At 41.5% G+C, this 14,819-nt stretch overlaps 1 protein-coding gene across 3 annotated transcripts in view; it reads left to right on the forward strand.

Annotated features, from left to right (window-relative positions):
- EBF2 (EBF transcription factor 2) overlaps nucleotides 1-14,819 on the forward strand; it is a 202,555-nt gene that overhangs the window by 10,511 nt on the left and 177,225 nt on the right. For all 3 annotated transcript variants that reach the window (XM_050800249.1, XM_050800251.1, XM_050800250.1), the window contains one exon: nucleotides 1,746-1,814. In XM_050800249.1, coding sequence (XP_050656206.1) covers nucleotides 1,746-1,814 — 69 coding nt within the window. The remainder of the gene's footprint in view (nucleotides 1-1,745; nucleotides 1,815-14,819) is intronic.

Genomic DNA, 14,819 nt, shown 5'->3' on the forward strand with positions numbered 1-14,819 from the left:
CAGCAGTCTTCCTAAGGTATCGTGTCAAACTTAGGCTACAGAAAAACTACCATGGAAAGGGCAATGCTCACATATAGTTTGGTTATTGTTAGCGTGCTTACTTCTTAGGCCTATGCTCCAACCAGTATGGATGATAAGGATTTTTTTAAAAAGCCATGTCAAGGCTACATCCTTAGCCAACTATAGTTGATAGTGGACCATGTGCCTGAGATGAGCTGAGAGGTATTCAGAAGTCTGTACCTCTGATAAGCAGCAGATGGGCTACCTGGTTGTAAGGAAGTGAATTCCCAGTGCTTCTTACCAGCAAGCTTTCTTTGCCCTTCTCACATTGGTCTAGGTATTTTCGAATAGATAGATACCTTTGGATTGCAGTGGTTTGCTCCCCTCTCAGGTCCTAGGAGGTACTTTCTGTTTGTTGTCATTGCCCCAGGGGATCTTCTTTATCTTCCTCTCAGCTAATCCTATCAGCATTTATTGAGGTCTTTCTACCAGGTACTCAGCACAAAGGGGGACATCTTGGGAAGTGGAGTTTTCAGAACTGGGACTTACAAACAGTGGGATACCATTTCTGTTTCCGACTTGGTGAAAATTATTGGAGCTATCATCCTACAGCTCCTTGCCTCATTTTCCTCCTATTTTAAAATGTATACCATAGTTCTGGTCTTCCTCTTTAATCTTTGAAAAATGATGGAAATAAGTGAATGAATAAATGTTTATAAAGTATACCAAGATCTCTGGAGAAAGAAGTTATGTAAATAAGGTTTACAGTAATCCAGGCAGCTATTTACAGTCTATTTTATATATTTTCCTTCTTCTCCTTTCTTCAAATATTTATTGAGCCACAAAGACCTAAAATAATCATAAAATCATTGAATAGCAATCTGGAAGTGACCTTATTGACCTTTAAATCCAACCTTCTGTGGTTCTGATTACAAATATGGGTCATAGGAAAGTTGAGAATTAGCTTCTAAGTCATAGAGTGAGAATTTGAGTATATTTTGGCTTCGGGTTCAGTGTTTTTAATTTTTTATCTTATAAAACATGGTCACAAATCCTGCCCTCAAGCAGCTTATAGTTGGGAAGCTACCTTAGATTCATTTTGTTTTTCCTTCAACTTTTACTTTAAGTTCAGGGGCCCATGTGCAGGATGTACAGGTTTGTTACATAGGTAAACGTGTGCCATGGTGGTTTGCTGCACAGATCAACCCATCACCCAGGTATTAAGCCCAGCATCCATTAGCTATTCTTCCTGAGGCTCTCCCTCCTGGCACCACCCCTCTGACAGGCCCCAGTGTGTGTTGCTTCCCCCCAAGACAGATTTATCTTTGTGAATGTGCTTGTGGCCAGGTGCTACAGCTTATGCCAGTAATCCCTGCACTTTGGGAGGCCGAGGTGGGCAGATCACCTGAGGACAGGAGTTCGAGACCAGCCTGGCCAACATGCTAAAAACCCATCTCTACTAAAAATAAAAAAAGTTAGCCAGGCGCGGTGGTGCACACCTGTAGTCCCAGTTAGTCAGGAGGCTGAGGCAGGAGAATCACTTGAACCCAGGAGGCGGAGGTTGCAGGGAGTCAAGACAGAGCCATCAAGCCACTGCACTCCAGCCTGGTGACAGAGCCAGACACTGTCTGGAAAACAACAACAACAACAACAACAAAAATCCAGAATGTTCTTGTCATGTGCTCATTGCATTTTCTTGATTTAATAAATTTCTTTCATTCTTTTGGTTCCTTCCCAATCTACAGTCGATGCTGCGAAAAGAAAAGCTGTGGAAACCGAAATGAGACTCCATCGGACCCGGTCATAATTGACAGGTAGGGGGAAAAAGTGATTTTTCAATCATTTGCGGTTCCTTTTTTTCATGAACCTTTTGAGTACTGATCCACGGAGCTTTGCTGTCAGGTTGGTTTCATGTTATTTCAAGACACTAAACTCGTCCAACAAGGGCCTCCTCATGCTGGCCTTTCTTGCAAGAAGCTAGAATCTTCCTTTGGAACACGTTTCTGTAAATCTGTGGCGGAGTCTTTTCCAGGTGCACCAGCTTCAGCCTCAGAAGTAGTATGTGTGGTGCAGGATATAAGCAATGGCGCCTCTCCTCTCGGGCAGGGTATGGTCTCAATCAGTTTTCTAGAAGAGGCAGTGTGCCCCAAGTTAAGTGGCACCCGCTTCATTATTCTCCATGATTGCTGTTTGGCTGGAAGATTATCAATTTAGATTATGGTTTAGGGGATATGATAAGCTCTCTGTTGCGTTGAGGGAGATTCCTTTCTACTACGGAGGATTGCATTCTGGGTTCTATGTTATATTCAGAATGGGAAAGATTCTTTGGGACAAGACACTAATTCACTGAAATGTGATTTAGGCATCCTCAGCTGTCTGTTTTTGTGATTGGAAACAGAACTTACAAACCAACGAAGAAATACCAAATTAACTTCCAGCAATCATGTAATTTTTAAGAAACCTCATATTCCCACCCCTAATTTTTTTCTCTTTCGTTAAAAAACGGAATAATTCCCTATTGCTTCTTTCTTTGGGTTTTCACATTTCTAGCCAGGTCCTGAAATGGATTGGAGAGACCACAGTCTCCAAAGTTGTTATTCCAATATTCCAACGAATTCTCAGTTGGGAGAATGGAACCTCTGGCATTCTTCCCAGAAAGCCTGCTTGCTTTCTTAGTGGAAAGTATAGCATAGCCTAGGAACTGAGGAGGCTGGAACTCTGATCTTGTCCTAGCTTCTGACCTTGGACAAAGCACTCAGCATCTCTGTTCTTCAATAATGTAATGATGGGTTAGGGAGTGCTGTCACTGCTGTAGGCTTCAAGAGGCTACTGAAATATCAATGGCAGCTTTCCAGTGTTCTCTGACATGCTTGAAGAGGATGATAGGCAGATATAAAATGTTTGTTGGATATGTATAGTGTCTTTGCCATTTTAGAAGTTTCCAATGAGCTGCATTTTAGGGAGCTATTGGGGTCGCTCTGGTCTTTTTGAAAGTACAGAGAGGCTTAAATATAGAGAGTCGCAAGGACTATTTGGAGTCAGTCATCTTCCTCATCTTATAGATGAAAAGTCTGAACCCTGAGTGGTGGCATGACTTGCCCGTGGTTGCGCAGCTGGTTGGGCAGAACTGGCATTAGAACACAGCTGTCCTTACTTCCAGGCTGGGTGCCATGGCTCATGCCTGTAATCCCAGCACTTTGGGAGACCGAGGTGGGCAGATCACTTGAGGTTGGAGGCTTGCGACAAGCCTGGTCAACACAATGGAACCCTGTCTTTACTAAAAATACAAAACTTAGCCAGGCATGGTGGCACATGCCTGTAATCCCAGTTATTTGGGAGGCTGAGGCAGGAGAATCGCTTGGACCCAGGAGGCAGAGATTGCAGTGAGCCAAGATCATACCACTGCACTCCAGCCTGGGTGACAGAGAGAGACAGTGAGACTCTGTCTCAAAAAAAAAAAAAAAAAAAAAAAAAAAGAACACAGCTAAGCTGTCCTTACTTCCAGACTGTGCTCTCTCCATGGCCACAACCTTGTTCTCCCAGCAGTTTTTCTGTCCTGATGAGTTGGATCTGTTCATTTCTGTTTCCCAGGGATTCTCTGGGAGACTGGAGGCATATGAGAGCAGCCTAGACCCTGTCCTTTCCGGCCTGTCGACTGAGCTCACTAATCTTCATCTAGTCTTTTCTGCTATCTTTAGCTTCTCTTTTAAGAAAGTACTCTAATCTCATGACTGTTACATCCTTTTTCGCAATAAACACCCTATAAACCAGCTTTAGAAATGTTTGCAAACCTGTAAATACTCATCTGAACCTTGCTTCTCGTAAGTACACACCTTAATGGCTCTGCACTAAGCAGGAGCTCCTACTTTAAAGAACTACATCTAACTGCATTCACCGATAAAGTTGAATATGCTCATGTTTTCTTCCTATGTAACACACACACCACATGAACAAAAGAAAGTATCTTTGCATCAATAGAAAGAAAAGATTTTCGTATTAGGCGCCTTCATAGTTTGTGCTAGCGTGCTTTAAATTCTTCTGAGAAAGTAGAAATTGTATCTTGGCTGCAGATTACGAGTTTTATGTGACTGTGGCCTTTATTTTTACTATCCTATGCACAACAAAATAGCCCAGTGATGTCTCTGCATCACTCGATATATGCGTTACTTCCTAAATGTTGCATGTCTACACATGGAAACATACATACCAAAGGGTACTATAAATTGTCCAGTATCAGGTTTTAAGGAAGCCCACTTTACTACAAACAGATGCATTTGTTTAGCTTGCTTATGGTAGGGCTTTTGTTTGAAGATAACTGTTCTCTCACTGAAACCTTGTCTTATCGCTCCTGAATGTCTTTTGGGTTTACCTTAGCCTTCTTGCCTTCATTTTCAGAAGTAAAATGGCATGAAGCAACCTGAGCACCATAGTGGGATCCCATCTTTACAGAAACTAAAAAGGTTAGCTAGGTGTGGTAGTGCACACCTGTGGCCCTAGCTACTCGGGAGGCTGAGGTAGGAGGATCACTGAGGCCCAGGAGGTGGAGGCTGCAGAGAACTGTGATCATGCCACTGCACTCCAGCCTGGATGACAGAGCGAGACCTGTCTCAATAAATAAATAAATAAATAAATAAATAAATTTTAAAAAAGAGGTAAATGGCATGAAGTCAGGTTTCCATTTGTTGAAGGTGGGAATCGTGCTCATAGTATCCACTGGTTTGGATCAGCCTTGCATCTGGTCTCTGCGTCCATCTGCCAACTCAGTGAGTTCCCTCACAAGCCCCAAATGGGTGCAAAGTAGTCTATTTTGGATTTCCTCTGCATAAATATAGAATTCTGTTCTTTGCCCTTGTTCCTATAATGCCAACTAATTATCTCCTCCCCCTTCTCACCTAACCTCACCAGATGCAGTTAATTTACACTGTTTGTCTTTGCATTTTCTCACACAACAGGCACGCTCTACTCTGGCTCAGAAGAAGTCTGTTTATTCCCTTGAAATGTGCATGTTCTGGGGAGAGGGAGAGGATGGTTCCCCAACTTTTCACCACCAAGGACCCCTTAAGCTTCCTCCTTGGTGAACACAGGGTTTTGCAGGACTTTGCCTTCCAAACTACTATGGACAAGTAATAATGCAGCTATAATTCCATTTTTATTAGTCAAAAACATATAACAAAATGGGAAGGAAAAACATCTCCTCTCAGAAATGCCCTTGATACCGTCAGTGGCCAATTAAGGGTTTTTGATTGGGGTGAGATAACCAGTGTAACCACACTGACTTGGGAGGCTTCCAGCTCAAACACAAAACAACTTGACTTTCTGGTGAGGCCATGTGACCGTATCCCGGCAGATCTTCTGTTTCCAATAGGCTGTTTGAAATATGAAAAATCACTTTGACTACTTTGTGGCCCTTTAATTGAAAACCATTGGAGTTTACAATAGGAGATCCCCCATTAAGGACTTAGTTCTCCATTTCTCAAGACTTAGCCCCAGACTTGGAGTTTTTTCCCCAATACTAAATTTATTTCCTGCCTTAATCTCTCTCTAGAAACATCAATTTATTTTCTATTTTCAGTTTTTTTTTTTTCAGTATGCTTGTGTGAATTCTTGGGCAACTATGCCCCTCTCCAAAAGGCTGGGCCAAAACACAGTGCAGCAGGACTTGCTGCTGAATCAAGGGTCTCCTGATTAATTTTTAGTGTAGAAATAAATCCCCAAAACAGAACAGAACAAAACAGAAACAATAATGAAACATCATCCTTACTGTGGCCTTCAGCTGAGCTCTTGTCTGTAAAGGCCTGTGTGGTAAATAAAAATAAAAGGCTTAAATGGATTTGCATTTGTGTTTTGGAGGGAAGCTCTAATTCAAACTTGGTTGTTATGGACTGTGTTCTCTTCAGACTCTCTTCTCTATCTGGAAGGTTCTCTGATGATCCGGTGAGCCTCTGGGGGGCTCAGGATAATCTGGTGATCTGTGAGAAGAGGGCTTTAGGGATACTCTGACTAATGTGGGAGAAGGAAGATGAGTCCCTATTGTTCCTGTCCTTGTCAACCCCATAAAAAGTCAGATGGATAGAGAGGGCAAGAATTTATTTTGAATCTTTGTAGGCTACCCATGTGTGTACTGGTAGGATATTTTCTAGTAAATAAATAAAAAGGAGGTCCAACCTATTTCTCACACACTAAATATCCCAGTCTTTTGTCCCTGGACATTGGTCTCATATATTTCTGAGCTCTGTTCCCAGGAGGACCATTTTAAGCGTTGATGTGTTTTTGTTTATTTTCTTTCTTGAGAAATCAACCAAACAACAGAATGACCTTCATTCAAAAGGTTTATTCAAAAAGATCTGAATAAACTGAGGGTTAGCTGCCCATGAAGGGATTTCCTGACACCATTTTCTTTTTCTTTTGAATTAATTATGGTAAAATACATATAAAATTTACCATCAGTCATTTTAAGTGTATAGTTCAGTGGCATTAAATACATTCACATTGTTGTGCAACTATCACCACCATTCATTTATATAATTCTTTTCATCTTGCAAAACTGAAACTCTGTACCCACTGAGCAATTCCCCACTACCCCTCTGCTAATCCCCCCAAAAGCACATGGAAACCACCATTGTATTTAATGTCTCTGTGAAGATGACTACTCTAGACACCTCACGTAAATGGAACCAGGTAGTATTTATCTTTTGGTTTCTGGCTTATTTCACTTAGCATCACCTCAAGGGCTCTCCATGTTGTAGCATGTGTCAGAATATCCTTCCTTTTAAAGGCTGAATGATAGTCCATTGTATGGATGAACCACATTTTGTCTATTCATCTGGCAATGGGTTGCTTTGACCTTTTGGCTACTGGAAATAATGTTGCTGTGGACATGAGTATCTGTTTGAGTCTCTGCTTTCAATTCTTTGGAGAATATATGCAGAAGTGGAATTGCTGGACTATGGTAATTACATTTTCATTTTCAAAAAGAACTTCCATATTGTTTTCTACAGCAGCTGTACTATTTTACGTTGCCACCGGTGTAAAATACCACTGCTATTTTACATTGCTGCCAATGTAAAATAGTACAGTTGCTGTAGAAAACAATATGGAAGTTCCTTATTGTTCTTCCATATTGTGCATAAGCACAAGCAAGGCTTCCAAATTCTCCACATCCTTACCAATACTTGCTTTTTAAAAAATTTAAAAAAAATTTTTTTGAGAGTAGTCATCCTGACGGGTATGACTCTTGTTTTTAATGATGTTTTCCTCTTCCACCATCTTGGTGTGGGCATTGTCATCTGCTGGTCTCATCTTTGCTCCAGGCTTGTCACTGGCCCTTCTCCTGCTGTCTAACACAGTCTCTTCCTGCCTCTCTCTGCTTCACGGAGTACCTTGTTCTACTGAAGCATACGCTTGGATCTACTTTCCCCTGGGGCGTACTTGTTCTTCCTCTCTCTCAAATGAAGTGCGATTTGTGGGATGGAAACTTTTAGAGAATCACTGCAGAGATGGAATTTTGGTAGTAGTTGGAGGTGAGCTGCAGGTGAGATTTATATCTACAAGGTGACCTACGTCTGCAAGGTGACCATTACCTCCCTTTCCTCCGAAATGGGCAAACCAGATATATCAGTAGTGTTATCTCCTGAGTGAAGACTTCTGGCTCTGAGAAGGATAGATAAAACCAATAATAACATTGATCTAACAGTTAATTGGCACTTATTTTATGTTGGGCATTGTGCTATGACATTTGTGCTAGTAAAATAATCTGAATTCTCAAGGTTGATGAAAGTCTCAACTTTGAAGGAAAGATCAGCCTTAAGGAGTTATGTCACTCAGCCAAGGTCACATAGTCAGTTTGCCTGTGAAAGTGGAATTTATTCAATAGGTAGAAATTACAGAGAGAAAGATTTTGGTATAATAGGAAGAAAAACTGCAGAGTTAAGAGCAATGAAGATGGTAGGGCCTGGTGGGTGTGATCTGGAAGAACTGATAGGAACACTGGAGGGAGAATCTGTTATTGTAGAAGGAGTGGGCCCTGTTGGCCCCTGAAGTAGCATTTAACTTGAGATTGTGTGAGTCACATTCAATGATGTGACAGATTTGACAGAATGTCAGTTCTCGGCGTGACTGAGGAGTGGGTAGTGCAGTGCAGCAAAAAGGGCCTTGGATTAGGACCTGGAGACCTGTGTTGGGCCCCAGAACATTCACTAGTTAGCTGTCTAATGTTACAGAGGTCAAGAGTTGCCACTCTGTGCCTCAGTTTCCCTATTTGTAAAATGAAGTGCCTTGGGTTCATGGGCGACTAATACATTACCTTCCAGTTCTACTTTCTCTGATTCTTGCTGAAGCCTCAAGTTTGGGGGTCAGGTGCGCTAATTCATCCCTGCTCCTCAGTAATTTACTGGAGTTATTAATGTATATGTCTTCTCTGTCCAGACTCTTCATCTCCAGTATGGGAGAACCCAGTACTGTGAAGAGCCCACAGAAACCTGGCCCCAGGCTATTAAAATTTTTTTTTTTTGAGACAGGGTTTTGCTCTGTTGCCCAGGCTGGAATGCAGTGGTGCAATCATAGCTCACTTCAATCTCAAACTCCTGGGCTTATGTAATCCTCCCGCCTCATCCTCCAAAGTAGCTGGGACTACAGATGTGCCACGATGCCTGGCTATCTTTTAAATTTTATTTTTTTTTATGGAGATAGGGTTTTACTCTGTGCCCAATCTGGTCTCAGGAATTCCTGGCCTCAAATGATCCTACTACCTCAGCCTTCCAAAGTGTTGGGATTACTGGTGTGGGCCACTGCACGCAATGTATTTTTTTTTTTTTAAGTGAAAATTTCATTCTCTCAGGGAGGGTTTAGATTTTCTCAATAAAAACCACAGATTATTTATCCAATATGAATGCATCATTCTTCCATGATCTCATTCCGTTGTTTCCTAGCAAAACCATCGTTAGTTTCTTGGCCATTTCAGGGAATTACAGGTAAGGTAAAGGACTCTGTAGCTGGGAAAGAGTGTCCCTATGGATTGAAGCTCTTCACTGGAGGACACTGCAGCCAAGTGGTAAAAAAGAAACAAAATTTTGTTCGAGAAAATGACTCTCCTCCTCATGATTGCAGAGGTGGTGCTGCAAAGTTCACTCAAGTAATTGGGTTAGTGTTTAAGAATTACACTTATTCTGCTTGCCTGGCCAGCATCCTGATACTGGAGCTTTAGGATTTGATGCAAACTAGCTTAGTCGTGTATAAATGGGCTCGTTGCCTCATTTATTCACTTGCTAAGTCCTTGTGTTGTTCAGTCATCAGGCAAAAAATATTTGTGAATGGCAGTGAGAGATCAGGGAATACAAGAGGCATGGTTCCCGCTCTTACGGAGCATACAGCATAATAAGCACCCAAATAAATACATGGAGCATACAGCGTAAATAAGCACCCAATAAATACACATTCACAAAATACAAAAAGTGCTCCGAAGACCAGGTCAATGGAAGGTAGTTGGGTCCCAACATTCTTTCTCTGTGAATCCCCCTGTCCAGAACACAGATCTTGAATTTTTCCTCTTTTCTCCCATTGTATACACTATCTCCACCTGGAATACCCACCCCAAGCACTCTGCCAATATAAATCCTATCCCTTTTTCAAGACCTAGTTCAGATTCTACTTCTTCAAAGATATTAATTCTTGTAGTGAAAATCTTTTTCCTTGACCTTTATCACAAATACTTACTCTTGTTCAGGGCTATGGGCATTATTTATTTATTTTACCTATTTTGTGCTTGCTTTACATTTCCAATTGTATTATAAGTCTTAGATATCAGACATCACATGCCATTTAAATCTTGACGCCAATATTTATTAGCTTTGTGATGGTGTTAATAATACCTCTCTCCTTGAGGAGTTGTGCTACATACATTAATGTAAGGTGCCCACATAGTGCATGATACAACAGATGCTTTAAAAAAAAGTCAGTGCAATTATCCTGTATCTCACGTGGCATCTTTGCAGTGGCTTGGATGCTACAGACACTCCATAGATATTAATTCACAGATTAATCTCTGACTGCCAAGCATTGAAGAGTTTGGGTGATTGAGTCTACTGCCAGTTCATATAGGACCATTCCTGTGACTTCCTGCATTCTACAACCTCTTAGTGGTCTTATGTCCAGTGGCAGATAGGTATAGAACAGGCCCAAGAACAGGTATCTAGGGTTGTGAAGCAGAGTGAAATTCTTACTTATATTTAGTAAATATTTATTAAAGGCCTATTGTGTCATGGACCTTGCAGGAGGTCTTAGGGATAATAAGATTGAGTAAACAGAAACCTTTCCCATTAAGAGCTTGGGGTTTATATGGAAAAACAAAGGAGGTGCAGATATGAATATGATGCTATGCAAAATGCAAAAAGTACCATAAAAGAGATAAAAGGATAAGCACTCTGGAAGATCTGAAGTGCGGAGATAATTTCCATCGTGGCAGAGATAGGTGGGGTGATGGCTATACCTTAAATATTTACAAATTGGGGCAGAATGGCCTTCTAGGAAGAAAGTGTGTTGGAAAAGACACCTGGAAAGGAAAGAATTTCCTAAACCTGCACATAGTTTTAGAGGTACATGGGTACATGTGAAGGGAGATAGTAAGAGATTTTGGAGAGAGTATTTGGGCCCAGATTTTGGAGGACTTTATATGCCCATACAAAAGTATTTTTACATTACTTTGTTGGTGATGGAAGATGCAGAAGGATTTTGAGTTGTGCCATTTCATGATCAGGCTGGTATTTTGGAGAGAGAGAACTCTGAAGATGGATTGGAAAATGGAGAATGAAGTAGGGGAACCTGCTAGAAAGTTTTTTCCCTGCCAGATACTCTGGTATCAGTCACTGGAGGGAAAAGGTCCTTTTTCTCACCTCTTTACACCCTGCTTCCCACCCCCCCGCGTACACTCACCACTCCAAAGCTTTTGCTGATGTTGCCACTTGTCCCCATGAGTACGCGTCTTCTTTGTTCACTGGGAAGCTCAGATTCGTTGCAGGGAACTGCTGTTATACCATCTGGCAATCTGTGAATTTTTTAGTAGCCTGGATGTTTGTGAGAAAGCAGAAACTCAGGCCAGAATCCAAACCATTTATAAGTAATTCTTTAGAAAAGAGGCAGAAAGATGAAAACCAACTCACCATGACTGGCATTCTCTCATTCAAAGCGCTTGCCCAAGACCTCTGGATCAATTCCCAGTGAAAATCCGAGGACCAATTGGATGTACATCATTATTAGAACAGATGATGCCATGCTTCAACTTCCAGCTTCTTCCTTATAAAATTGTGTGTTGTGATTAAATAGCAGATTTGCTAGGAAGTGGATGAGTCAAGGAGCAGAAGAACAGTACTCTAAAATTGTGCTATGCTGGAAATAAGAAGTAGGTATTTCTTTTTAGAAAAGGCATCTCTTTGCAAACTTATCCAGTTGGCTTTAGGAGGAACAAAGGTCCTGGAGCCTGGGAAAGATTAAGATAAGACTATATATTTACCCAAAGAGGACTTCCCCAAACTGCTGGTTATTATCTTTCTTCTTCTATTGGAGTGAACAGGGCTGGATAAGTTCTTTGGGTCTATTTTTGACCCAGCTAAGAGACTGGCATGTCAAATGGTTGGGAAATGAGACCTGTATACCAAGGAGAGAAGGAAGTTATCCACAGATGATTCACAGATTTAGGATTCTACCCACTAGGGATTGACTAGATGATTTGTTTGCAAATTAGAATCTTGTCAGAATTGTTCTTTGTTGCTGTCTTCTACACATTGACCTAGAGTTGCAATCGGAGGGGACATTTGATCAGAAAGAGAAGTAGCTGAGTGATGAGAGGCTCCAAGCTTGTCAGCCAACCTAGACCAAAGCTTATAAGGAGTCAGCATTTCATCATTCTGGACTGGGTCACTGATGAAATCGTTGTCCTCCAAGAAGTTTTGTTCTAAACTCAAAATTTCCACTGACGGCAAACTTTCCTGGTCCTCTCGAGACCACCAAGGAGCAGGACCTGGTGAGAAATGCAGCCGCTGCCCCCTTTTAACAAGAGCCTTTGAGAGGGAAATAAGGGGAGAAATTCCTAACTCCACTGATGTGATGACAGAAATGGAGGAATTTGCAGAGATGGAACCAACACTTTGGGACTAGTATCTTAAAAAGCCGCTAAGTAGCCAGGACTTTTAAAACAGAGAACTCTCAAGATGGCAATGAGATGAGGGCTGGGGCTATTTGTCTCTGAATGCTGCTACTTCTATGTAGCCCCTCCAAAAAAGCCCCACAGTGGGTCTCTATGGAGATAAATGGTGAGCTGTTTTGGTGCTTTATGCACAATTGTACAGGACGTTCTTCTAATTAATTGAAAGCGATGTGCACAATTCATTTTAGCTAGAGACTGGAAATGCTATCCCACATTACATAGTAGAAAAACCAATTGAAGATCAACAATTTCAGGAGCTGTGTAGCTGGTCAAAGACTCAGCTAGGATAAGAGACAAGGTCTCCAGCTCCCAGAACAAAACTGGGGTGGTCTCTGCAAGGAAAGGGACAAGAGAAACAGCGGGTTTCACATAGAATAGATTGTGGCTGAATTACAAGGCTTCTAACTGGACTGAAGGCTTGGAGGATTTACTGAAGGTTTGAGGATTCATTACCTTTCAAGCACATGGCTTGGGGCAAACTGATGGCATTTCACTTTACTACAATCAGTGATTTTGTGTGGATCCCATTTCTTACATGCAAAAAGTATTTTCTCACTTCAGAAGATACACACAGGAAATAGATTTCTTACATGTGAGCTGAGGACTCAAAGTGGCTGTTGTTCTCATAGTAGATAATAACCACAGTAAAATTTGACATCAGCACTGGTTTGCTTACTCCTCTGTCATTCATTCATTCATTCATTCATTTCTTCCCTTTCATTGAATCTAGAGTTGCCATATTTAGCAAGTAAAAACTAGGATGATATTTAAATATAAATATCAGATAAACATGAATGATTTTTTTGGTATGTATATCCAAGTTAAATTTGCATTTCAGATAAACAATGAATCATTTTTCAGTATAAGTCTGTCCCATGTAATATTTGTGATATACTAATACAAAAAATAATTCGTTGTTTATTTGAAATTTAAAATGAACTGAGCATCTTGTATTTTATCTGGCAGACCTATCTGAATCCTAGTTTCTTATGTGAGGAGTTGGAAAGTAATGGTCCTTTCTCAATGTGTGGAAGGGGAGAGGTGTTGTGTGGCCATAACTGACCTCGGCCAATCAGCATATGCTATGGTTCCTTTATTTTAGTGATTTTTAAATCTTTATCTGGGGCTCATAACCTTTGCCTTCTGATCTATGCAGAAGCTGATTCACACATAGGAGATTCATTTAAAAGGCAGACAGGTGAGCAGAAAGCATTATTGGGATCCATCAGCATTTCCCTCTCTTTGTCAGTTTCTCCTCACAGACTCACTCCTCATGTTCAGTCTCTTCCCTCCTTTTTTGTCACCTCTCAATGCCTTGGTCTCATGGCCTGTCTAGACCCTGCTTTATGGACTTGTCACCTCCCCTGGATTGCTTTTGCTTAGTGTCCACTGTCCAGCCCCTGTGCACTTTAATTCTGACTTCCCTAAAAGCCTTTGTTTAGCATTCCCCAAGTCTCCTTCTCCAGCGCTTTAAACATGTGGGATTGTTTAGGCTCGAGTGATAAATTGCACAGAGTTAAAGGTGAAGGAGAAGCTCCACTCTCCCTTCTTGGTTGTGGCTGACGCTTGAACAAGAGCCAGACTTTACTTCGATTTAACGCTAACAGTCTGCTTGATGCTTGCCCAAGCAAATAGAGAGTGGCTAATGCATTTTATCCTCCAGCTGGCAAGGCACAGGATGAAGAGTAACCACCCTTTAGACCTGTTTCTGGATAATGTAGTGAACTGAAGAAAAAAAAAATCTGACTTTGAAAATATGATGTCATGTAGATTCAACCTATGTAGAAAAGGATGGCACAGTTAACCCTACCTCTGCTTCCTTTACTTGCCTTTAATCCACCACCCTTGTCTCCATCCCCTTTTTTTTCTTTTGTTTACCTTTCCTCTTCCTGCCTTCAGTTTTTGGGCCTCCCTTGCTTTCTATCCATTGCCTTGCATTTCTAGTGGTGTCTGACCTTGATTCCTACTCAGGCAATCAGAAACATTTACCTTAGTGACTTGCACCCCAATGCCTTTCTCCTAAAGACCTCCCTTTCTTCTTTCCACTCCCTGATGAAGAATAAAATGCTAGTTTCACTGTAGGTGTCCCGTTTATAACTCTGGGCTGGCGGTTTTCACTTCAAGTGGCGTCCATTGAGCTTGTAAATTGTACTGGATCAGTGAACCCATAATGAGACCTCCAAACCCAAACACTGAAAGTCTGCTGGGATTTTATTGTTCATAAAGCTTCTTCCCTGGGGAGGGATAGAGTCATTAGGTGTGCACTGTGTTTAATATTTGGTCATGACAGGAAGCAGTAATTTTCTATTTTTATGGTAGCTTCTGAGTTTTTAAAGCAATTGTCTAATTCCCATCACTGAGACGAGAAGCAAATTAGACAGTGAGGAAAGCCTGAGTGACGGTGGTTTGGGTTGGGGCACATCTTTCTTATCTTTCTCCATCCTGTGCCTGACCTGCTCCACCCCGATGGCCGGCACCTGCCTACACATGGGCCCACCTTATCTTTCGAGCCCCCTGAACTCTTCCTGTCAGGTAGAAACATTCCTTCTCTGCAGAGAAGGTGGAGCTGTGCCTCCCCACTTCTTAACCCCTGGGAAAGTAGGCAGTTTTGAACGTGATGTCC

This window comes from Macaca thibetana, chromosome 8 (assembly GCF_024542745.1).
Source record: "Macaca thibetana thibetana isolate TM-01 chromosome 8, ASM2454274v1, whole genome shotgun sequence".
Lineage (NCBI taxonomy): Eukaryota > Metazoa > Chordata > Mammalia > Primates > Cercopithecidae > Macaca > Macaca thibetana.